Source organism: Coregonus lavaretus (genome assembly GCF_964263955.1).
Source record: "Coregonus lavaretus genome assembly, chromosome: 31".
Classification (NCBI taxonomy): Eukaryota; Metazoa; Chordata; class Actinopteri; order Salmoniformes; family Salmonidae; genus Coregonus; species Coregonus lavaretus.
Window position 1 is genome coordinate 6465961 of NC_140018.1, and position 25675 is coordinate 6491635.

The 25675-nt window shown below is 44.3% G+C and overlaps 2 protein-coding genes across 2 annotated transcripts in view; one reads left to right on the forward strand and one right to left on the reverse strand.

Moving 5' to 3' along the window:
- Positions 1–5140: 5140 nt before the first annotated feature.
- LOC311106515 (transmembrane protein 121-like) lies at positions 5141–6106 on the forward strand (the record flags this gene model as incomplete). Its single annotated transcript, XM_084148867.1, has 1 exon — positions 5141–6106. One exon carries the CDS (start codon positions 5141–5143, stop codon positions 6104–6106), a length of 966 nt encoding a protein of 321 aa, XP_084004993.1.
- Positions 6107–21157: 15051 nt separating this feature from the next.
- Positions 21158–25675, reverse strand: part of LOC311106512 (sodium/potassium/calcium exchanger 4-like) — a gene marked incomplete at both ends in the record, with an annotated part of 38972 nt that continues 34454 nt past the window's right edge. Inside the window, 5 exons of the mRNA XM_084148864.1 lie at positions 21158–21307; positions 23894–23959; positions 24482–24594; positions 24822–24936; positions 25077–25243. Coding sequence (XP_084004990.1) covers positions 21158–21307; positions 23894–23959; positions 24482–24594; positions 24822–24936; positions 25077–25243 — 611 coding nt within the window. The remainder of the gene's footprint in view (positions 21308–23893; positions 23960–24481; positions 24595–24821; positions 24937–25076; positions 25244–25675) is intronic.

The window sequence follows — 25675 nt, forward strand, 5'->3', positions numbered from 1 at the left end:
TTTCAATTCCCTTATCCAAACGGATTACTCATTTAGCTAGCTCTTATCAATAGCTCTTATCAACAGCTCTTATCAATAGCTCTTATCAATAGCTCTTATCAAGTTGTAAATTACAGTGCATGGAGAATGGTGTTATTCTATCAGAAAAAAATAAGTAGATGCTTTTTTCCATTTGGAACCGGTAGGTTCGCTCAACCTTAATCATGGTTTCCTCACGCATAAAGGTGGTGAACTTAAGAGGGAATGAAGTCAAGGTCAGAATATGGAGTATCTGTAGACAATCCTCCTTCATTTATTTGATCTCCACCCCAAAGGAATAGCTGGTGAATAGCATGATATTCTCATGCTTAAGTGCAAGGTCAGAATACGCATAGAGAAAATTGAATTACGCTCCATTTACGCACGCTTTACTCGGGTCGGAATCGGGCCCTTGTGAATAGTCCTGTCAGAGCCAACTATCCAAAGAGCAAATCCACAAGGTAAATGGTCCTACCAGAACCTCTGGTTGAGTCTTTGGGTCTTGGAATGTAAGTCCAAGTCCAATGAAAAGTCCTTTAAAAAAAAGATGAATTGACTCATTTCCTTTTTTTTACTTTATGCTTTCATGGCAACATGTTGCAGAGTCAGCTCCATAAAGCAGTGGCACAAATATGTCTGACTGAATGTGTCCCTCATGATTTGCAGATCAATGTTGGTTAATGCTGTTCATTTGTACCAAATCCCTTCAGCATTAACACATCAGGCTATTCAAAAGGCACATGGCAGTGTGGTCTTGTGTTCCCTCAGAAGTGAAACTACAGAATGTACGGTGTGTATCACCAGGTTGTCATGTGGTAAACTATGTGTGTGTCTCAGTGGCCTTGGCATACATCTCAACATACAGTGGATTTGGAAAGTATTCAGACCACTTCATTTTTCCCACATTTTGTTACGTTACAGCCTTATTCTAAAATTGATTAAATTGTTTTTTCCCCCTGATCAATCTAAACACAATACCACATAATGACAAAGCAAAAACTGGTTTTTAGATTTTTTTGCAAATTAAAATAAAATAAAATAATGAAATATCACATTTACATAAGTATTCAGACCCTTTACTCAGTACTTTGTTGAAGCACCTTTGGCAATGATTACAGCCCCGAGTATGACGCTACAAGCTTGTCACACCTGTATTTGGGGAGTTTCTCCCGTTCTTCTCTGCAGATCCTCTCAAGCTCTGTCAGGTTGGATGGGGAGCGTCGTTGCACAGCTATTTTCAGGTCTCTTCAGAGATGTTAGATCGGGTTCAAGTCTGTACTCTGGCTGAGCCACTCAAGGACATTCAGAGACTCCTGCGTTGTCTTGGCTGTGTGCTTAGGGTTGTTGTCCTGTTTGAAGGTGAACCTTTGCCCCTGTCTGAGGTCCTGAGCGCTCTGGAGCAGGTTTTCATCAAGGATCTCTCTGTACTTTTCTCTGTTCATCTTTCCCTCGATCCTGACTAGTCTCCCAGTCCCTGCCACTGAAAAACATCCCCACAGCATGCTTTGCCGTATGGATGTTATTGGCCAGGTGATGAGCGGTGCCTGGTTTCCGCCAGAGGTGACGCTTGGCATTCAGGCCAAAGTGTTCAATCTTGGATTCATCAGACCAGAGAATCTTGTATCTCATGGTCTGAGAGTCCTTTAGCTGCCTTTTGGCAAACTCCAAGTGGGCTGTCATGTGCATTTTCTGAGGAGTGGCTTCCGTCTGGCCACTCTACCATAAAGGCCTGATTGGTGGAGTGCTGCAGAGATGGTAGTCCTACTGGATTCTCATAAAAATATTTCAGTTTTAAATTTTTTATAAATTTGCAAACATTTCTAAAAACTTGTTTTCGCTTTGTCATTATGGGGTATTGTGTGTAGATTGATGAGGACATTTTTTTATTTAATCCATTTTAGAATAAAGCTGTAACGTAACAAAATGTGGAAAAAGAGAGAGAGTGTGTTTGTGAGAGAGCCAAGAGAACAAGAGAAAGCCAGAAATTGAATATTTAATAACAAAGACCCGACTGACCCAGAGACTGTAAACAAAGCCTCCCGCCTCAATGTAGAGCAAGGATCTACATCTACCACTCTAACCATCTGCCTCATCCCTCACCTTAAATATCATTTCCTTTATTTGGAATGGAAAGACCTCAAGAGTCAAATTGACTGTTTCACTCATTCTATAAAAATAGAGGTCTTGGACTAACTCATATGAAGATTTAATGCCAGGATTATTTATTTTTGAAATACATTTTAGAATAAGGCTGTAACATAACAGAATGTGGAAAAAGTCAAGGGGTCTGAATACTTTCCGAATGCACTGTATATGTAGCTCTGAGTCTCAGTTGCCTCGGCATACATCTCAACATATATGTAGCAAAAAAGGGTATGCAGTATGCGCTCTCATGATTAGTGGTATAGTTGGACTATGCTTGGTTGTTGATGGATTAATAATGTATTTACAGCACATAGTACATATAGTCACTATATTCACTTTATTGATTTTCTTGATAGTTTAAAAACCAAATGATTTAGGACGGTCACTAGTGGGCTGACACCTTTGTGCAAGAGTAGTTCAGGTACATTTGAAATGCTCCATGGTACATGAAATTAAAATGCTACACAACTTGATACGTTGATTGACTACATAAATTGATATGCTGACACTTCAATGGTAAACAATGTATTTCTTTAGTATTTAAGGTATATTTTAAATCCTGCATGCTGCATAACATGTCAATGCTACATAAATTGATATATTGATTTTAGAATGTAGATAAAACGAAAGGGTTAATGCGCGATTCATTCTCGTTCTATACGACTGATCCCAACGACTGTCTATAGTGACAAATAGGCCGACTTATTATGACAGAATGTATGACAGAAAGTTAACCCTCATGGCTGTCAAATGTGACAACTTGACATTGTGATGACTGACGCTCCAATTACAATTGAAGGAGGCATTTCTGCTCAATTAACTCCTTTCACTTCCCCCCCGTTCTGTTCCTTCACTGTGGTAATATTTAGACGTTGGTGTGTTATTTATAGATGACACGAGCGAGAGACGTGTGGCTGGCGCATGCTGGTACTGTTTAGCACCCAGCATCCATTAGCTTTTACAAAGTGCAGGAAATGTTGGAGCAGACGCTTGATGAGTGCACCCGTGAACTCACCTGTCAAAGCGCTCAACGTGCACATCAATATGAATACTAAGCAGTATTCGCACCTTGAAACATCATTCAACAGAGTCAGAGAGGAAACCTGATACCTAATTGATAGTGTGTCTACTGTAAATGAACTAACGTTCTCTGCAGGGTGGGTGAATGTTCCATCTTTATTGACTGACATTGAGACTTCCGTATTTATTGAGAATAGATGTTTTCTCCCATCTATGGAGACATATTAGACATATCTTATCTATTTCACTTGTGAGAATGTGTGTATTGAGAAGTCTATTCTATTATCTATATTTTGTACCCACTTCTGATCACTTTTGGGGTTAATCCAGATCCTGTGATTGATCTAGGAGTGAATGTAGGAGTAAATGGGGCAAATGTCCAAACAGCTGAAGTTATTCCAGTACGAGCCATCATCTTTTACCGCAATATGATACCTGGCATTCTAGGTTAACATGGACCAAGTCTTCCGCTACTCCCTGTTACACAGTGAGATAGTGATGACAGATGGTCTAAAATGGTCCTGAGTGGTGCAATATATTCCTCCTTCCCTAAAGTGTAACAGACAAGACTACAGCTTTACCACACTGACACATTGCCTGGCTCCTGGCATGAGGACGGCCTGTTGCCTTTGGCAATGAGCGCAGAGTTATATAGTCCAGTTATGCTGACAGTTCTCTTCCTCTCTCTCCCTGCTCTCTCTCTCTCTCTTCTCTCTCTCTCCCTTCTCCCTCTCTCTCCCTGCCTTCTCCCCCTCTCTCTCTCTCCCTGCCTTCTCTCTCTCTCTCCCTGCCTTCTCTCTCCCCTTGTTTTCTCCCCCAGGCAGTGGTGATGCCAGTACGTGGCAGAGGGGGGAGAGGATGCTGCGTCTCTGGCCCAGTGTGAGAACCTCCCCCTGGGGAAGCCGACGTTGGACGCAGGGCCCTACGGGCCGCTGATCCCTCTCCTGTGTCTCTGTGATTTATGGCTACTAGGGATCTGGCCACTGCAGACTCCTCTCTCGCGTTCACATTCACAAATACACACATGCTGCACCCCAGTGCTCAGTGCTGCACCACAGAGTGATTCCACCACACACTGAGCAAAATAATCTCTCTCAGCCTCCACACATACTGAGGGACTGAGCCACACTCACTGAGGGACTGAGCCACACTGCTTTTCTCTGCCCCATACAACCTCCCATTGCACCACTGTGTCCTATACATGCCCTCACACACCCCTATGTGTATCCTCCACTCCCCCTCAGTGTGTGGATTAGCATCCCAGTATGAGTCATGGACCGTCAGCCTAAGAGGCGCCTGCTTTACTAGCAGAGGTGGATCAATGGAACTGCGCTGAGTGATGAGATGATGTTCCTGAGTTCGCATGGCTTGATAAAAATCACCTGACAGCAGCCCTGCAAAGACTGACCCCCCCTGACTTCATTGTTTTTACTCACTGGACTGACTCTCCCTAGACGGACTCTCCCTGGATGGACTCTCCCTGGACTGACTCTCCCTAGACTGACTCTCCCTGGACTGACTCTTCCTGGACTGACTCTTCCGGGACTGACTCTCCCTAGACTGACTTTCCTTGGGCTGACTCACTGGACAGACTCTCCCTGGACGGACTCTCCTTGGACTGACTCTCGCTGGACTGACTCTCCCTGGACTGACTCTGCCTAGACTGACTCTCCTTGGACGGACTCTTCCTGGACGGACTCTCCCTGGACTCACTCTCCCTGGACTGACTCTCACTGGACTGACTCTCACTGGACTGACTCTCACTGGACTGACTCTCCCTGGACTGACTCTCAATGGACTGACAATGACTCACTGGTGTCCCCCAGGGATGCCCGTTATCACCCTTTGACATTTACATTTTCGACACGGCCGTGTCCCTTTTTCTGAACCTGTTATTTTTCTAAACTCGGAAGCCGTGGACTGGAGGTGAGAGCCAGCGGGCGGTCCGGTCCTCACCATGGTGTTGCCGCCCCCGGACAAACGCCACGTGTGCCTGACCACCATCGTCATCATGACCAGCATGGCCTTCATGGACGCCTACCTGGTGGAGCAGAACCAGGGGCCCAGGAAGATCGGCGTGTGCATCATTGTGCTGGTCGGGGACATCTGCTTCCTCATCGTGCTGCGCTACGTGGCCGTGTGGGTGGGCGCCGAGGTGCGCACGGCCCGCCGCGGCTACGCCATGATCCTCTGGTTCCTCTACATCTTTGTGCTGGAGATCAAGCTCTACTTCGTCTTCCAGAACTGCAAGGCCGATAGGAAGTCCCTGGAGACGGTGGCCCGGAAAGCCTTGACTCTGCTGCTGTCTGTGTGCGTCCCGGGGCTGTACTTGGTTCTGGTGGCTCTGGACAGCATGGAGTACGTGAGGACCTTCAGGAAGAAGGAGGACATGCGGGGGAGGCTCTTCTGGGTGGCTCTAGATCTTCTGGATCTTCTGGACATTCAGGCCAACCTGTGGGAGCCTCAGCGGACCGGCCTGCCCATCTGGGCCGAGGGACTGATGTTCTTCTACTGCTACGTCCTCCTCCTCACCCTGCCCTGCGTCTCCCTCAGCGAGATCTCCACGCAAGGGGAGCACGTATCACCCCAGAAAATGATGCTTTACCCTGTCCTCAGCCTGATCACCATCAACGTGGTCACCATCTTGATCCGCGGGGTCAACATGGTGCTGTTCCAGGACAGTAGAGTCTCCACTATCTTCGTCGGCAAGAACGTGGTGGCGATCGCCACGAAGGCGTCCACCTTCCTGGAGTACCGGCGTCAGGTGAAGGAGTTCCCTCACCCGCAGAACGCCATGGCGTTGGAGCTGCAGCAGAACTCTGTGGGCCACAGACATATGCCCCACACGTCGCACTCGCAGCCCCTGGCCAACTCCACCAACCAGCCCCACGAACCCTCGCCAGCGTGTGACATCGACACATGACCGCCAGCACTGGACTGTCTAGACACCAGCGGAGCCTCTCCACCGCTGCCTTCAGTGACTAACTAAAACAGAACTTCTGGTGTGACTGGTTCTCTCTCTCTCTCTCTATCCATCCATCCATCCATCCCACTCTCTCTCTCCCTCTCTCTCTCCCTCTCTCTCTCTCTCTCTATCTATCCAGTCTCTGAGAGTTTGGTGTTAAGAAATATGTGGGTTCCATGACAGGATGGTTTTCTTATTTCTGTCAAGCCCACTTGAACAACAGAGGATGTAACAACTAGAGGGATATTTTCAGCCTCTGTCTGCCTGTTGGAGAAGGATAAAGATTCACCTTCTTGATTCTGACAGGAGGGAACTGATGTGGTTTTTATTGAATTGTTTTTAAATGAACAGTTTTATTCTGCAATTGAGTAATGTATGTTCTGTAACAGTAAATTTGACAATATGTACTTCCCTGAATATCTGTGATTTTCGAAAGGCCCCTTTTCGACCATCCATTGAGTGGCTTTTTTTATTTGTAGTCCTTAAAAAGGAGGCATACCACTTGCCCTACAGAAGCACTCAGTTGAAGTGGAGAAAGAGAGGATGGAGAGGAGAAGAAGGGAAGGAGAAAGGGTCAATAAGAAGGGTGTGTTGGAGCTGTGGGGAAGGGTGGCAGTAGAAGAGGAATTCAGCCTCTGCTTGGTTCTGCTGCATCGGTCAGTGTGACACGTTACGACCAAATGGTTCTGCTGCCTCGGTCAGTGTGACGCGTTACGACCAAATGGTTCTGTTGCCTCGGTGAGCGTGACGTGTTACGACCAAATGGTTCTGTTGCCTCGGTCAGTGTGACGTGTTACGACCAAATGGATCTGCTGCCTCGGTCAATGTGACGCGTTACGACCAAATGGTTCTGCTGCCTCGGTCAGTGTGATGCGTTACGACCAAATGGTTCTGCTGCCTCGGTCAGTGTGACACGTTACGACCAAATGGTTCTGCTGCCTCGGTCAATTTTGACGCGTTACGACCAAATGGTTCTGCTGCCTCGGTCAGTGTGACACGTTACGACCAAATGGTTCTGCTGCCTCGGTCAGTGTGATGCGTTACGACCAAACGGTTCTGCTGCCTCGGTCAGTGTGATGCGTTACGACCAAATGGTTCTGCTGCCTCGGTCAGTGTGATGCGTTACGACCAAATGGTTCTGCTGCCTCGGTCAGTGTGACGCGTTACGACCAAATGGTTCTGCTGCCTCGGTCAGTGTGACGCGTTACGACCAAATGGTTCTGCTGCCTCGGTCAGTGTGATGCGTTACGACCAAACGGTTCTTCTGCCTTGGTCAGTGTGATGCGTTACGACCAAATGGTCTGGTGCTTTCGGTCAGTGTGACGCGTTACGACCAAATGGTCTGCTGCCTTGGTCAGTGTGACGCGTTACGACCAAATGTCTGCTAAAAGCATCAGCGCTCAGCACTATACACTCTGCATGAGGCAGCCAACCATGTGTGTTATTCTGCATGTGTGTGTGCGTGTCTGTGTGCGTGTGCGTACACGTTTGAGGGGCAGAGGGGTGCTCATGTGAAACTGAATTTCAAGTTCAAGTTTTATTGTCAAATGCACAAGTACAGTGAAACGCTTCACTTGCAAGCTTTACCCAGCAGTGCTGTAATCAATATCAAAATAGTATAACTAATAAAAAATTTAAAATAAATTATAAATATAAATAAGAGAGGAAGCTACAGTTGAAGTCGGAAGTTTACATACACCTTAGTCAAATACATTTAAACTCTGTTTTTCACAATTCCTGACATTTAATCCTAGTAAAACTTCCCTGTCTTAGGTCAGTTAGGATCACCACTTTATTTTAAGAATGTGAAATGTCAGAATAATAGTAGAGATAATGATTTATTTCAGCTTTTATTTATTTTATCACATTCCCAGTGGGTCAGAAGTTTACATACACTCAATTAGTATTTGGTAGCATTGCCTTTAAATTGTTTAACTTGGGTCAAACGTTTTGGGTAGCCTTCCACAAGCTTCCCACAATAAGTTGGGTGAATTTTGGCCCATTCCTCCTGACAGAGCTGGTGTAACTGAGTCAGGTTTGTAGGCCTCCTTGCTCGCACACGCTTTTTCAGTTCTGCCCACACATTTTCTATAGGATTGAGGATGGCCACTCCAATACCTTGACTTGTTGTCCTTAAGCCAATTTGCCACAACTGTGTATATATGCTTGGGGTCAATGTCAATTTGGAAGACCCATTTTCGACCAAGCTTTAACTTCCTGACTGATGTCTTGAGATGTTGCTTCAATATATCCACAACATTTTCCTTCCTCATGATGCCATCTATGTTGTGAAGTGCACCAGTCCCTCCTGCAGCAAAGTACCCCCACAGCATGATGCTGCCACCCCCGTGCTTCACGGTTGGGATGGTGTTCTTCGGCTTGCAAGCAACCCCCTTTTTCCTTCAAACATAACGATGGTCATTATGGCCAAACAGTTATATTTTTGTTTCATCAGACCAGAGGACATTTCTCCAAAATGTACGATCTTTGTCCCCATGTGCAGTTGCAAACCGTAGTCTGGCTTTTTTATGGCGGTTTTGGAGCAGTTCCTTGCTGAGCGGCCATTCAGGTTATGTCGATATAGGACTCGTTTTACTGTGGATATAGATACTTTTGTACCTGTTTCCTCCAGCATATTTACAAGGTCCTTTGCTGTTGTTCTGGGATTGATTTGCACTTTTCGCACCAAAGTACGTTCATCTATAGGAGACAGAACGCGTCTCCTTCCTGAGCGGTATGACGGCTGCGTGGTCCCATGGTGTTTATACTTGCGTACTATTGTTTGTATGAACGTGGTACCTTCAGGCGTTTGGAAATTGCTCCCAAGGATGAACCAGACTTGTGGAGGTCTACTATTTTTTTTCTGAGTTCTTGGCTGATTTCTTTTGATTTTCCTATGATGTCAAGCAAATAGGCACTGAGTTTGAAGGTAGGCCTTGAAATACATCCACAGGTACACCTCCAATTGACTCAAATTATGTCAATTAGCCTATCAGAAGCTTCTAAAGCCATGACGTCATTTTCTGGAATTTTCCAAGCTGTTTAAAGGCACCTTCAACTTAGTGTATGTAAACTTCTGACCCACTGGAATTGTGATACAGTGAATTATAAGTGAAATAATCTGTCTGTAAACAATTGTTGGAAAAATGACTTATGTCATGCACAAAGTAGATCTCCTAACCGACTTGCCGTAACTATAGCTAAACAAGAAATTTGTGGAGTGGTTGAAAAACGAGTTTTAATGACTCCAACCTAAATTTATGTAAACTTCTGACTTCAACTGTATATACAGGGTCAGTGCTAATACTAAATGTACAATGTGCAGGGATACTGAAGTATTTGAGCTAGATATGTACATGTAGGCAGGGTTTAGGATAAAGTGACTGGTAGCAGGATCCATAATAATAACAATAATAGTAAACAGTATGGCAGGAGTGGTGGGTGTGTGGGTGGGTAAGTAGGTGGGTGTGTGGGTAAGTAGGTGGGTGTGTGGGTGGGTGGGTGGGTGAGTTGGTGGGTGTGCGCATGCGTCGTGAGTGTGTATGTAAGTAAGGGATGTGGGTGTTAGTGTGAGTGTGTGAGTGTGAATGCAAGTATGACAGTGTAGGCGTGATTTGGATGTACTGTAGCGTGTGTGGCTGAAACGCGGGTGTGAAAGAAACCTTACTGTATTTTCCTCCACAAGTAATCCTTGAAGTCAGAGAATGCGGAGTGCAGACAGCCTCATTAACAAACGTTAAAATATACATTTACAATCCAACCTGAAAACTGCAAACTATTTCTACTTAATTGATGAAGTGAGTATTAAAGTATTATTATTATCGTTATTACTACGTGTACATTCTTTACTAAATGTGTATGTTGGAGGCCAGTGATGTTTTAATAAAAGTATTCAAAGAATGTGAAGGCGTTGTCTTACTCTTACCCCACAACATGTCGTGGTGTTGTACTCAGCATTATACAGAAGAGGAATGTAACCTTAAAAAACCCAAGTTCAAAGGTTGACAGACTATTTATCCATTCTGAGCAGGTTCCAGAATATACTTCTGTCTACAAGAAAATGACTTCACTCTCGTTTCTCTTTTTCAAAAGAAAACACATTAATTTATTTGCAGGCCAACTCAATTGAATTAAATTTTTCCAACGAGCCCTTTTATATTTTCTGTATTTTTCCAAAGGCACTATTTTTGATTTCTCGATTTTCTCTTGTCTGAACTCTTCTATGGTTGGTGAGCTATTTGCTGTTGCCTTGGAAACATTGTTTCATTGGCCAACCCTGGCATTATGGACAGAGGAGAAAAGTTCAGCCACGTGAACAATGTACTATTGTGTACCCAGAATGACACATGCAAAGATCAACCACAGGTACCAGCACTCTGAGACACACTGGAGAATCATCAGTGGCCTTTGACCCCATCAACAACAACTGACTGGCCTGAAAGTGACAGTACCCTTTAACCTACCATAATAAAACACAGAGACAGAGAGAGAGAGAGAGAGAGAGAGAGAGAGAGAGAGAGAGAGAGAGAGAGAGAGAGAGAGAGAGAAAGAGAGAGAGGGCGAGAAAGAGAGAGAGAGGGAGAGAGAGAGAAAGAGAGAGAGGGCGAGAAAGAGAGAGAGAGGGCGAGAAGGTGAGAGAGAGAGAAAGACAGATGAGAGGATGAGAGAGCGAGAGAGAGAGAAAGACAGATGAGAGAGAGAGAGAAAGACAGATGAGAGAGAGAGAGAGACAGATGAGAAAGAGAGAGAGAGAGAGAGAGAGAGAGAGAGAGAGAGAGAGAGAAAGAGAGAGAGAAAGAGAGAAAGACAGATGAGAGAGAGAGAGAGACAGATGAGAGAGAGAGAGAGACAGATGAGAGAGAGAGAGAGAGAGAGAGAGAGAGAGAGAGAGAGAGAGAGAGAGAGAGAGAGCGAGAGAGAGAGGGGGGAAGAGAGAGAGAGAGAGACAGATGAGAAGAGGGAGAGCACCTGATTACAGCAAATGCAAGAATGCCAATTCTCTTTTTAGCAGTGCCCTTTCAAATGTAGACTTTTGCTTTAGGATTAGAGAGGAAACATGCCAGACTACCATTGTGAAGATCACTGGCCTTACTAGATCGCACAAATATGGATTTGTTACATCTAAGCCTTGCTCTCAGTGGGTCTCTATCTCACGACCCAGCTGTCCCAAAAAGACACCACACAGTGTTAGATGAACACTTTTGTTTGAATAAATCTTGGATAAAGGAGAGAGAAAGTAAATGGACAACTTGGGGATAGGAATAAATGACCTGTAGCCGCCTCAGCATGAGCTCACCTTAGCAAGACCCCTTCGCAGCGCCAGACACATTCATAAATCAACCAGAGCTTCATCATCATCATCATCATCAGGAAGTTCATTGTGCTCCCTCCATACGCAATGGGGGTCGTGAAAACGCTTTCCTCTCTCCACCAACCTGTGATTTATTTTGCATCTCTAACTTTTGTGAAATATTCAATTTTCGACAACATTAATTCAGGACGGCGTGCATAGAGGCGAGGGAGAAGCCTCAGGAGAGTGAGCAAGTGTGGGTGTTGACCAACCTAAGGGACTGCTAACTCAACGCTTTCTCTGATCTCCACGTGGCTGCTCTGTCAAATCAAATCAAATTGTATTTGTCACATGCACCGATTACAACAGGTGTAGACCTTACAGTGAAATGCTTACTTACAAGCCCTTAACCAACAATACAGTTTTAAGAAAGAATACCCCCCCCCCCCCCTCCAAAAAAAAGTAACAAATTATTAAAGAGCAGCAGTAAAATAACAATAGTAAAATAACAGTAGGGAGGCTATATACAGGGGGTACCGGCACAGAGTCAATGTTAGTTGAGGTAATTGTCTGCTCTACTACGCCCCAAACCCTCTAATCACTTAGCTAGCCACTCTAGCTGCCCTGAGCACAATACCACTTCCCAATGTGAGCAGGAGTCCCATCTATATGGACATACAGGTACTGGAGCTCTGTCCCAAATGGCACCCTATTCCTTTATCGTACACTACTATGACCAGGGCCCATAGGGCTTGAACACAACTTAATTATTATCCTTTTACAAATACAAAATATACACTTACTGTGCCCCGTTTTACCACAGATTTCTACAGAGGTTTTTTGTCTAACAGCTTTCAGCAGTTTTTTTTTTTCAATGGGGGGGGGTGGGTGGGTGGGGGTTCCCTCCCGAGTTTCCATTAGCTCAGGAAGTGCTGTAGCCTTGTTCAGGTAAATGTGCAACACTAAACACCTCAGTGGGAATCTGTGTTAAAACGCTGCACAGTAGGTGTATCTTTTGTATTTTTAAACTATTTTGGGGTGATATGAAAGCAGAGTTTCGGTGGTTTCTAAAATCGTATTTTCACGCAAGGATTATTAACAGTTAGACAGAGCATTGGGACTGTTGTAGGCCTACACATTGGCTGCACTGTGGTCAGTAGTTGGAATGAGAATGACTGGGGATGGCCCATTGGATTCTCAAGCGCTAGACACAACCCAGCAACAGGTCTCTCAATAAAAAAATGAAACTAATAAAACAGTGTATATAGGTCTATCTCTAAAGCAGTCAAACACTTTGTCTAAATTATGGATCATATCATGACAGTGCCAAAATATCCATTATAAACTGGGTGGTTCGAGCCCTGAATGCTGATTGACTGACAGCCGTGGTATATCAGGGGTATGACAAAACATTTATTTTTACTGCTCTAATTCCGTTGGTAACCAGTTTATAATAGCAATAAGGCACCTCTGGGGTTTGTGATATATGGCTTATATTCCACGGATAAGGGCGCATTGCGTCGTGCCTAAGAACAGCCCTTAGCCGTGGTATATTGGCCATATACCACACCTCCTCTGGCCTTATTGCTTAATTGAGACCTACGCCATCCATTTAGGCCCCTCTCTCTCCCAAACTCAGTTTTTGCTTTGCCTTGCCGTTTCAAAGACACAAAGCTCTGAGCACACAATTAATTCATCTATATTTCAGCAACAAATGCGCCGGTGTGCTTGGTCATGACTCATGACTGATGTGTCTGGCCCTGTTAAACCGAACTAAACACGAAGCGTACTACCAGCATCCTGCCCGGACATCCCGTCTAACCGTTGGTGTTCACGGTTTAAGATGGGTTCCTTTGTTTCTTCTTGTACCCACTGTCTTAGTGGAGTGCTGTGGTCCTGTAGCAGCGAGACTCATCAATCCTCACCTCTACAGCTCATTGTAAAGTCTTCCTGACCCAACCAGGACTAGTCAACAAGAAACGCTGATTTGTTTATAATGGTCAGTCAGCACTAAACCCATTAGAAAAACATGGGAGGGAACGAATGTCATGTAAAAAAAAATATTTATATATCATCACAAATGAATCAGATGGCATACAGAATCAAATCAAAATCTTCCAAACTCAACTCAAAAGGCACACTCTCTGAAACACAAATGGAAATGCAAAATCAAGTCTCCGTTTTAGTTTAGCAATAATGTCTCCACCCTTTAAAGGACAGAGTGATTTACTAGTGTAGTCTGTGTAATAATCCAGGAAGTAAATAGTCCATCGAGACAATGACACTATAAGTATGCCAGTTTATGTCAAATTGACATCAAAAGTTTTAAATGTTTGCATTTTAGCTAACCCTAACCCTTTCCCTAACCTTAACCTAATTATCCTAACCTGCTGCTTAAGTTCTCCTAACCTGTTACAAAAAGTCAATTTAGACATAAATTGTATTCTATCTAGTCAAAACCGCTAGGGAGTGACTGGGGTGGAGCCCAGAGCCTGTGCACATCTCAAGAAACCATGGAACATGTTTTTTGTTGCAAAACGTTATAAAACATTTTCTGTTCCATGCCCTAATATAAACGACCCTGGAGAGTCACACTGCAGTCTCTGAAAGTCTATTCATTCAGTGATATGTCCATTTCTCCCTGCATGTGGGATCTAAATGCTAAAATTGGAATGTCATAAACACAAATAAGAAATAATATGGAGGTGTGTGTCTCTGGAAATCTCTTTAATAAATCTGCTTTACAAAATGGATGACACAATGGCTGACCTAAACTTTTTTGCTGAATGCACCAATTTGTAAGTCGCTCTGGATAAGAGCGTCTGCTAAATGATGTAAATGTAAATGTAATCTAATTGCAAGGTTCCCAGACAGTTTTAGAAGACACATTAAATGGAACAGTATTCAGACCTGCCTGGCTAACCAGACACATCACTCCTACCAAACGCCACGCCCCCACTAACGTTTCTTCTTCACGATGAGTCTGGGTGTCGCGTTCCCCTGACATTGCATTGCATCAATCAATCGTTGCTCAGACGTTGCATTGCTACAACCAATGGTTGCTGCCACGTCATCAACTGTGCAGTCGGGCACCAGATTGCTGTAACATACTGTATGTTGTTAGCTGATATGTAAAATACATATTCAGGTGTTGTAAGATCTGTCATGCGTCAGAAACGTCTGAGCAGGGGAACACGACCTGAATATGATCACCTCCCGACTGCTTCTCGAACGCGAACACATTCAAGCCATTCTGATTGGTCTCAGAAACCGATGGGTTTGACCAGAGCCAGAACACACGTGGGTAAAGCGGCGTTTCGGAAATAGTAATTGGCTTTGATACTCTGATTGGTTAGAGACAATCCAATCGCTAATGACTTGTTTTGTACAACGCCCCTCACTTTGGCATCAGCAGAAAGGACATCTAGGATGGCAGTCTGACCGAATGGATCGTCAGAAAGGACTTCTAGCGTGGCAGTCTGACAATGTATGTACCAATAGATAGAGCAGGGGAATTAAATTCAGTAGGAGTCGTCAGGAAAATTCAGACCCAGAGACACTTAGGATTTTTTGGGGGTATTCGAGGGACATTTCCATTTTATTCATTTAGCAGACACTCTTATCCAGAGCGAATTAAAGGAGCAATTAGGGTTAAGTGCCTTGCTCAAGGGCATATCGAAATGTTTCACCTAGTCAGTTCAGGGATTCGAACCAGTGACCTTTCAGTTACTGGCCCAACACTCAATTGCTAGGCTACCTGCCGGGACCTTGAAGGTAGCCAGAAAGAGTACTTTTCAGAATACTCAGTAAGATATTGGAGGAACAGATATTGGAGGAACACTATTTGAATGTCCGAAAATAATAGATAGTTCAAAGTCTGTTCTGTAAAATCATTTTTTGGGCTGACATTTACAATCTGTTCCTGACGAATCCATATTGCGCTTCAGACTTATATAAAACCATAAATATATCTAACACAAGGTGTCCTTTAAAAAAGAAAAATCAGGATTGAGGAAAGATTCAAACCATGTGCTGTGAGAAAGTACAAATTATACATATATTTATATAGATTTCATTTTGTTAAACAGATACCTGGAGGTTATGTTACACATTCCCTTTATTTTGGTGTCATCATCACAAGGTAAAACCAAGGAATTAGGTAACATTGACATTAACTTTTTGTACATGGTGTACTTTGAGTGCGTCAGAGAAACGACAATAGGCAACAGCAGCCCGGAATGCTCACCATCCATCACTTTGAGCAGAGCGATTTGCAAAAACAGCAGGACCATGTAAAAAAAGAACAGAGAACAAACACAAACAAAATGTCCCCAAAATACTACCACAGAGATGACTGGAAAAACATTTTTCTCCAGATCTCCAGAAGAGCAGTTGGACTACTAGCTGTATATAGGCCAAACTTCTAAACTGTCTATGCCATTCTCTCAGGATTTGGATGGGAGAGAAACAGGAGAGAGAGAGCAGAGAGTGAGATATTCATGAGATAAAGCAGTCCAAACGGAACGCTTGTTAGGGGCCATTGAGAAGAAGAGGATCTTCAGAGCACAAGATCACGCTTGAGAGAAGCGGGGAGAGAAGAGAGAGAGAGAGAGAGCGGGAGAAGCTTGTTAACAGTAATATGCTAGCCAAGAAGCTGTCTCATTAGAGGAAGACGCATCATTGGCTACATGGGGCCAAACATGCTGCTAGATCCAGATGGCCAGATCCCCGACGTGATGTGCGTGAATGGACCACGAGATGGTCACCCATCTTGGAGAAATGTGTAGATTAACAAAGTTAATATTGAAATCGAAAGGCAGTTGTGATGGAAATGGAACCATGCTTTGGCATTACAGTTTTCACTGTGGGTTTGGCGATGCCAGGAGAACGCTACCTGCCCCACTGCATAGTGCCAACTGGAAAGTTTGGTGGAGGAGAAATAATGGTCTGGGGCTGTTTTTCATGGTTCGGGCTAAGCCCCTTAGTTCCAGCGAAGGGAAATCTTAACGCTACAGCATACAATGACATTCCAACTTTGTGGCAACAGCTTGGGGAAGGCCCTTTCCTGTTTCAGCACGACAATGCCCCTGTGCACAAAGTGAGGTCCATACAGAAATTGTTTGTCAAGATCGGTGTGGACGAACTTGACTGGCCTGCACAGAGCCCTGATCTTAACCCCATCGAACACCTTTGGGATGAAATGGAATGCCGACTGCGAGCCAGGCCTAATCGCCCAACATCAGTGCCTGACCTCAATAATGCTCGTGGCTGAATGGAAGCAAGTCCCCGCAGCAATGTTCCAACATGTAGTGGAAATCATTCCCAGAAGAGTGGAGGCTGTTATAGAAGCAAAGGGGGGACCAACTCCATATTAATGCCCATGATTTTGGAATGAGATGTTCGATGAGCAGGTGTCCACATACTTTTGGTCATGTGGTGTATGTAGACAAACACTACAGCTGAGAAATTCAAGTCAAAGCACAGCTGTCAACATCTGTATTAATTGCTACATTTAATATGTGACTTTAAAAAAATATTGTATTCAAGGCCGTTGAGACAAATGTACAGGAATTATTTTGCCATTTTATTTTTTCACGTTATTGCTTTACAGTAAAATGCATCGTTGAATATGTCCAATATAGAGACAATACATTCATATAAGTTATACAGATGTTTTCGATAATGTTTCATAGTAACTAACTTTAAATTAAATATATTATCATTATGTTTTATTTCTCATTTTTATTGGTTGACAAATGACTCCCACATCACATTGAGCTCACAGTGCATCAGGTCGCATTCATTCAAGAGAATTACATACGGCTCCACTCCGGTGTTGAGAAGTCACAGTTATTGAACGTGTGTGTGGCCTACATTTTCATAGTGCAAACAAATTGTTGCTGAGTGCAAAAAATACAGTAAACCACTATAATCTGTTAGTTTGACAATTAACTTTTCTTCAACAATGTGTGCTATAAAGAGGTGATGTAACTACAGTTTAGTAAACTGAGCTTTTTAACACACATTGAAGAAAAGTTTTAAATTAAATCACACTACTAGATTATAAATTAGTTTTATGGTCATTTTTGCCCTAGGTGTGTGTAGATACGTGCACTTTTATTTTGTACAACATGGTTTCCATACAATCTGTATTTTTGATGCAGAGCTATGACATTTACGGCATCTGAATACTACTTCTTTTTAAAAAGTGAAAGTAAAGTTATGAGGCAGATTGCCTGGTGAATTATTAAACGGTGGTGTGTGTGGGTGTTGGAAGAGTTAGGACAGTCAAACAGTAGGAGCAGTGTGACCTGCTGTGCTGAGGTGTATTCATTAGTCGCAGACCGTTACAAATCATTTTGCCTGTTGCAAAACATTTTGCAATGGTAACCGTTTACTTTAGAAACCAAACAGGGAGGGACCTACCTGAATTTGTCCAATAGAAACTCTCGTTTTCGTTGCAAAACATTTTCCGTTTAGAGTAAACAGTTTCAGTTGCAAAACGTTTTGCAACAGACCAAACATTTTGCAGCGGTCTGGACTAATGAGTACACCCGTTGACACTCTCAGGACCTGGCAACGAGGGCCCAATTTTAAAGTAACCCCTAGACCCTATGCGCTATACACTTGTGGAGATCATAGACGATTTGATTGGTATTAGCGCAATATGGTGAAACTTCCACCGAGCCTGGACGTTAGGTGGCTATGTGGAGCTATTACTTACAGCTGTCAAACCCTCTCATCTCTCCACAAGTACCTAGGGCCTAGGGGTCCATTTGGGATTGGACCAAGGACACAACCACACAGGTGTTGTACACAGACCCAAACCCACCGCTCAAACCAACAGACAGACAGACAGACAAAGGGAAATGCACAAAATCAACAACCCCCCCCCCCCAAAAAGACATGAGACATTCTTAATCAACTCAGGTATACGCTTGACCCAAAAAGCGAGCATCATATGTTCAAAAAATATCTATGTATGTACAGTTAATAAGAACCAGTGAAAAGATTGAGAATGCAGTGGTCGTTACAAAGAAGACTACAATGAGAATCAGAATGGCACTAGCAGAGAATACTCTTTCACTGTTCTATGGGGAAAAGACCCACTGGGGTATATACAGTGCAGTAGGGGTAACTGCTATAAGTTGATGGTCGAGCGGGGTGAGGGGGACATGACACGGGATGGGGGTGGTCAGAGAGAGCATTGGGGTGTGATAAGGAGGGGTGAGGAAGGGGGGGCAATAGAGTCTTGAGGACCTGTGTGGTCACTTTCTTTCAAGAGAACACAGCAAGTCCAACCCCCCCCCCCCCCCCCCCCCCCCCCCCCCCCCCCGCCCAAGAGTAGCATTTAGGTCCTGCTACTAAAATGTCTGCTCCTCAGGTCCTTCACACAGAGAGGAGATCTCTTTCCTGGAGAAGGAGAAGTTCAGAGTACGCTAGACTAAACCATCTGTAGCCAGCCTGGGGGGTGTTTCCCAGCTGGAGTCCTTCCCCTCCTCTCCTCAGGTAGAGTTGGTGGTTGAGTAATGCCCTTGTACCAGAGGGTCGGACTCCACCGAACACACAGAATCCCCCGTTCCAGAACATTTCCTCAATGTCCTCTGGCTCGGTCCTTTAGCTGTCATTCAGACCAACGAGCTCAAATGTTCCACTAACATTATGGCAACCCCCATGGAGGTCCTCCAGAGTCCAACACACATTACATTGAGATTGCATATACAAGTACCTGCTGCCAACACAAAAAGGAAAGACAAGTTATCATCATTAACACTCCCCTATTAATGCAAGTCTCTCCAGCTTATTGTAGACTCCGTTCCTGCAGGTGTTTTTGCATGATGTCAAATGTCTTAGATTGCAGTAGCCTGTAGCTGCCGTTTTTTATAAAGTGGGCGCAGGAAGGGGGGGGGGGGTTCGTGCCATGGAGGAGCCTGCATTTATTGTCCCAACATGCATTGCACTGCAGACAGAAACGGGTGTGTGCTCACGGTGTTGGAGGTTCAAGTTCAAGGGATTAGAGGTGGTGAGACCGACCTGGGCGCGGGCCTGCAAGTCAGCACACACCCTCGTCATTCTCTCACACACACTGTACATACAACCACACACACACACACAAAGGAAGCACTAGTTGATTCAGAATGAGAGGACGGCTTTGCTTGTTTTAAAGTGCAATATCTACATGTAATTCACAGAGAAAACACCACCTATGTCGCCCCCTACTGGAGCTGCAAGGCTCCAGATATTCCCTGATAACCAAACGGCTGTGGTTGCTTGAGACCCCTGCCATGCAGATAGATCAGTGAGGGAGCATTGCCCCCTGGTGGTCAAAGGGGGGATAGAGCAGACAGGAGAAGGAGAGAAGAACAGACCAATTCTACCATCTGTGATACTATACACATTTCGCCATGCTACTGTCCAAAGACGTCCGAATATGGACACCGTCCCTAAGATATCCCCCAACTCAGTGACATATCCAGCGCATCTCTGGAGCAAGTGTTTCTTCTCTTCAGGTGTTGTGCAGTCAGAGGGGGTGTGTGAGAGATATCGGTCTCAGAACAAGAAAAAAAACAACAGCTGAACTTTCAGCACCACGGGTTTTGGAGTCGCCGCCTTCAGCCAGACTCCCCCCTTCTAGGGGCAGCCAATTCTCCTTACAATAAAAGCATTTTCTCTGTGCGCAATTCATTACTGTGAAACAGGCAATGTCCTTTATGATTGCAACAAGCTCTCCTCAAAGTATTTCATACTAGTCATTTTTTAACTCTAAAAAAAACAAAAATCCACAATACAAAAACGAGAAGAAAAAAATACTTTTACAAGTTTCCCCATTGTGCAGTGCTGCAAATATACATGATACTCTCTTCTGGCAGTCTCAGCTTTGAGTTGGACTGCAGACTCGTTAGACACAAAGATTCCTGACAAAATGTCTTTCTTAAGAGGTGATTGAGAGAAGGGAAAAGTTAAAGAGTAGAAAGAGAGATTGAGGAGTGAAAGTGAGTGTCTGGTGCAGAGGGGTGGGATGTAGTGATATGGATAAAGTCACAGTTCGGACCATGTCAGAGGGGTCCAGGTCTGAAAGGGGAGGAGGAGAGTTCCTCCTCCAAAGGTTGGGGGTACAAGCAGGAATCAGGGGGAGAGGTAGAGGTTTAGGGCGAGGTTGTGTATTCTCCATAGGGTCTTTGGGTGGATGGGTGGGGTGGGGTTGGGATAAGAGGAGAAGTTTGGATGGAGAAGAGTAGAAGGGGTGAGGGTCAATGCTGAGGGTCAGGACTAACCCTAACCTGGACGGAGATATGTGTGGGTTGTTGTGAGAGGGAGACTATTGTAGCTACTGTAGGGTTGATTCTAGAGCCTGTGGGTGAATGCTAATAAAAGCACAGTGAGACTACAGATAGTGTGGAGGGGGGGGAATGGAAAATGGACTTGTCTGAAAATGGGTCCAGTTTGTTTAATGCGTCTGTCCACTCCACAGAACAAAGCCTCATTGGAAAGTGAGTCCAAGCACAGGGAAAGAAAGATTTAAAGACCAGGATCAGATCAAGAGGTCAACAGGTCAGTTATGACAATGAAAGGTGGGTCAGACAGACAGGAGATATCCAGGTAACCAGGTTTAGTAACGTGGTGGAGGATGGGGAAGGTCGATTGTGATTGGTTGCTGTTTGGGGTTGAGGGAGTGGAGCTTCCTAGTTCAGAGGTCAGCGTGGGTGGGCGTGGTCTAGCTACTCCTCCATGCACATGGGCAGGTTGACGAAGGTAAACACGTTGTACTCAATCATAATGGAGAAACACAGGAAGACAGCGTACAGGACCAGGGTGTAGATACCCAGCTTCAGGTCCAACTTCCAGTGGTTCACGTGGATTCCCCCCACCTGCAGAGGGGAACACACACACACATACACATCATACATAGTCACTCTGCAGAGAGGAACACAGTACATCCTACATTGTCACTCTGCAGAGAGGAACACAGTACATCCTACATCGTCACTCTGCAGAGAGGAACACAGTACATCCTACATAGTCACTCTGCAGAGAGGAACACAGTACATCCTACATTGTCACTCTGCAGAGAGGAACACAGTACATCATACATAGTCACTCTGCAGAGGGGAACACAGTACATCCTACATAGTCACTCTGCAGAGGGGAACACAGTACATCCTACATAGTCACTCTGCAGAGGGGAACACAGTACATCCTACATAGTCACTCTGCAGAGAGGAACACAGTACATCCTACATTGTCACTCTGCAGAGAGGAACACAGTACATCCTACATCGTCACTCTGCAGAGAGGAACACAATACATCCTACATTGTCACTCTGCAGAGAGGAACACAATACATCCTACATTGTCACTCTGCAGAGAGGAACACAGTACATCCTACATAGTCACTCTGCAGAGAGGAACACAGTACATCCTACATTGTCACTCTGCAGAGAGGAACACAGTACATCATACATAGTCACTCTGCAGAGGGGAACACAGTACATCCTACATAGTCACTCTGCAGAGGGGAACACAGTACATCCTACATAGTCACTCTGCAGAGGGGAACACAGTACATCCTACATAGTCACTCTGCAGAGAGGAACACAGTACATCCTACATAGTCAGCCGAACAATCAGACCTCTAGACACCTGACTAGGCTTATGCAAGGAACACTGATCATCTGACTATTTTACACACACACACACAGTTAAGAATGGGACAGAAATGTTCACATTGAATTTATACCATCATTTATCCAAAAAGTATGATCTTTGTCCCCATGTGCAGTTGCAAACCGTAGTCTGGATTGTTTATGGTGGTTTTGGAGCAGTGGCTTCTTCCTTGCTGAGCGGCCTTTCAGGTTATGTCGATATAGGACTCGTTTTACTGTGGATATAGATACTTTTGTACCTGTTTCCTCCAGCATCTTCACAAGGTCCTTTGCTGTTGTTCTGGGATTGATTTGCACTTTTCGCACCAAAGTACGTTCATCTCTAGGAGACAGAACCCGTCTCCTTCCTGAGCGGTATGACGGCTGCATGGTCCCATGGTGTTTATACTTGCGTACTATTGTTACAGATGAACGTGGTACCTTCAGGCGTTTGGAAATTGCTCCCAAGGATGAACCAGACTTGTGGAGGTCTACAATTATTTTTCTGAGGTCTTGGCTGATTTCTTTTGATTTTCCCATGATGTCAAGCAAAGAGGCACCGAGTTTGAAGGTAGGCCTTGAAATACATCCACAGGTACACCTCCAATTGACTCAAATTATGTCAATTAGCCTACCAGAAGCTTCTAAAGCCATGACATCATTTTCTGGAATTTTCCAAGCTGTTTAAAGGCACCTTCAACTTAGTGTATGTAAACTTCTGACCCACTGGAATTGTGATACAGTGAATTATAAGTGAAATAATCCGTCTGTAAACAATTGTTGGAAAAATTACTTGTTGTCATGCACAAAGTAGATGTCCTAACTGACTTGCCAAAACTATAGTTTGTTAACAATACATTTGTGGAGTGGTTGAAAAACGAGTTTTAATGACTCCAAACAATGTCTATGTAAACTTCCGACTTCAACTGTATGTAAGCAATTACATTTTCCAATTAGCTGTGATTTAAGATACAGTACCTAAATTATGTTTTTAATTGCACATGGTCCCTTTAAACAAACTACTACTACTACTACAGTGCAACAGCACGCATGTTATGAGTACCTTATTAGCAAATTCATTAATTAATCTAATTATGCTTTCCATTAGTGTAACTGAGCTTATTGCACACTTTTTTCAATAACACCAACTAATCACTCAAATCTAGCACACACACACACACACACACACACACACATACACAGCAAAAGTTTACACAGTAGCCTTACAGCATTATTCCTATCCAGAAAACAGAACCATACCAGTAAAATCTGGTTGCATAAAGCTACGGCCACTCAGAGACACATGAACACGTGCAAATAGTATATGCATTCATTACATTTTAGTCATTTAGCAGACGCTCTTATCCAGAGCGACTTACAGTTAGTGAGTGCATACATTTTTCATACTGCCCCCCCGTGGGAATCGAACCCACAACCCTGGCGTTACTAGCGCCATGCTCTACCAACTGAGCTACAGGAGGCCCTACAAAGTTGTATTTTTTTAGTGATCCAATTGACATTTTAGTCATTTAGCAGACGCTCTTATCCAGAGCGACTTACAATTAGTGAGTGCATTCATTTTTCTTACTGGCCCCCCGTTGCATTATGTAAAAAGACGTTTGTCGTTGGACAATCTTCTCCGTCGTACATCAGTCAACGGATGACTCCATTGAAAAACCATTGGCTAAATTCATAATTTTAGGAAACAAAACAATGTTTTACGTATTGGGTGGTCCCGGGAATCGAAACCACTATCCTGGCATTACAAGCGTCATGCTCTGCCAACTGAGCTACAGAAGGCTATCTGCTCACCGTTAAAGCCACAGATCCCAGTAGCAACACCACAGAGTAGACCAGTCCTCGACTGTTGATCATGACCTAGAGGGGGAAGTCATAGTTAACGTTACATGGGGAATATTTAAATAATGCTTTGTAACTGAATGTTTAGAATTAGAACAATATTCAAAATTCTAAAAGTTGTCCCAACTCTCTAAATGCACGGCTCTAGTCATAGTTAACTCAAGGGGTGCATCTCAATAGTCTTAAGTGGCTGCCATGAGCAGAGGACGTTTTATACTATTGAGATACACTCCTAGTAGACGCGTGGGAGAGAGCTGGAGCGACAATAAGGTCAAGGACTCACACAGTACTGAAACACATCTTTACTTAGTTCTTAGAAATGTTTTATTCCCTCTCCAAAACATGAGTGATGAACACGTGATTTAATTTGAGTGTATTCACTTCCAGAAATAACAAGTATTTACAGTGCATATTGAGTTAAAGTTGTACAGCTCCCCCTATCCTAACCTTAAACCATTAGTGGGGGAAAATGCTAAAGTCATCCAAGATCAGTGTCCAGGGGCAACCTCACCCTATGCCGTTCCCTACAGCTGTTCTTACCTCTGAGCCGTAGTTGACCGCCATGGTCTGCAGTGCCCAGGGAACGCCCAGCCCAACCAGGATATCAAACACATTACTGCCAATGGTGTTGGACACTGCCATGTCACCCAATCCTAAACACAAATTGTTGTCGTTCAAATATAAGCATTACATAAAAACAACCTCCAGAATTAACTTGGAAAAGCCTTAAAACAAGAGTATTGCTAAAGATGGTACAGTCTGAAGATACCTCAGTCTCTAGGACCCCCCCCCCCCCCAATTGAAAAAAGCCAATGAGTAGATGTCCTGGATTTCCCTCCTGTCAAACAGTTAAGGGAAATGACAGAAAGTAGAGCTGTACCTTGCCGAGCAACAATGAGACTGGCGATGCAGTCTGGAACGCTGGTGCCCGCTGCCAGGAAGGTGATTCCCATAATGACGTCTGGGATGCCAAGAGTGTAGCCGATGATGGTGACCTGTGATCACACACACACACACACGTTACAACCGATAAGTGACCAGAACAGCCCCCCCCCCCACACACCCCCCTACACACACTCACACACCCCCCTCACCCCCCCACACACACTCCTCCACCCTCGACCCTGAGACTCACCATCCAGACCATGAAGTAGGAGAAGACAGCGATCCAGACAGTGGAGAGGAAGAAGGAGATCATGAAGAACTTCTCCCAGCGAGGCTTGGCACAGTTGGGGATGGTGAAGAACAGGAGGAGCAGCAGAGGCCAGGAGATCAGCCACTTGCACTTGCTGCCGATGCCATCTGCGGAACAGAAGTGGCAGGTAAAAATCTATCAAATGTATGTATTTATAAAGCCCTTTTTATATCCAGTCAACGTGCTTTACAGTAACCCAGCCTGCCTAGTTTTTATATCCAGTCAAAGTGCTTTACAGTAACACAGCCTGCCTAGTCTCGAAGAGCAAGCAGAAGCACAGTGGCAACGAAAAAAAGGAACTAGATGGACCTACAACTCTAGAACAGTGTTCTGGTGACCCACAGAGGTCTGCAGGTATTTGTTCCAGCCCAGCACGTATACAACAAATTTAAGTCATCAGCTACTTTAATCATCAAGCACTTGACAGTTGAAACAAGTGTGTTTCATACACAAACTTGTGCAGTGTTTTCCATGCACATAACAGTCTGTCAGATCATTAGAGTTTGTCATGATATGATAAAGTCACAGGGGTAATTTGG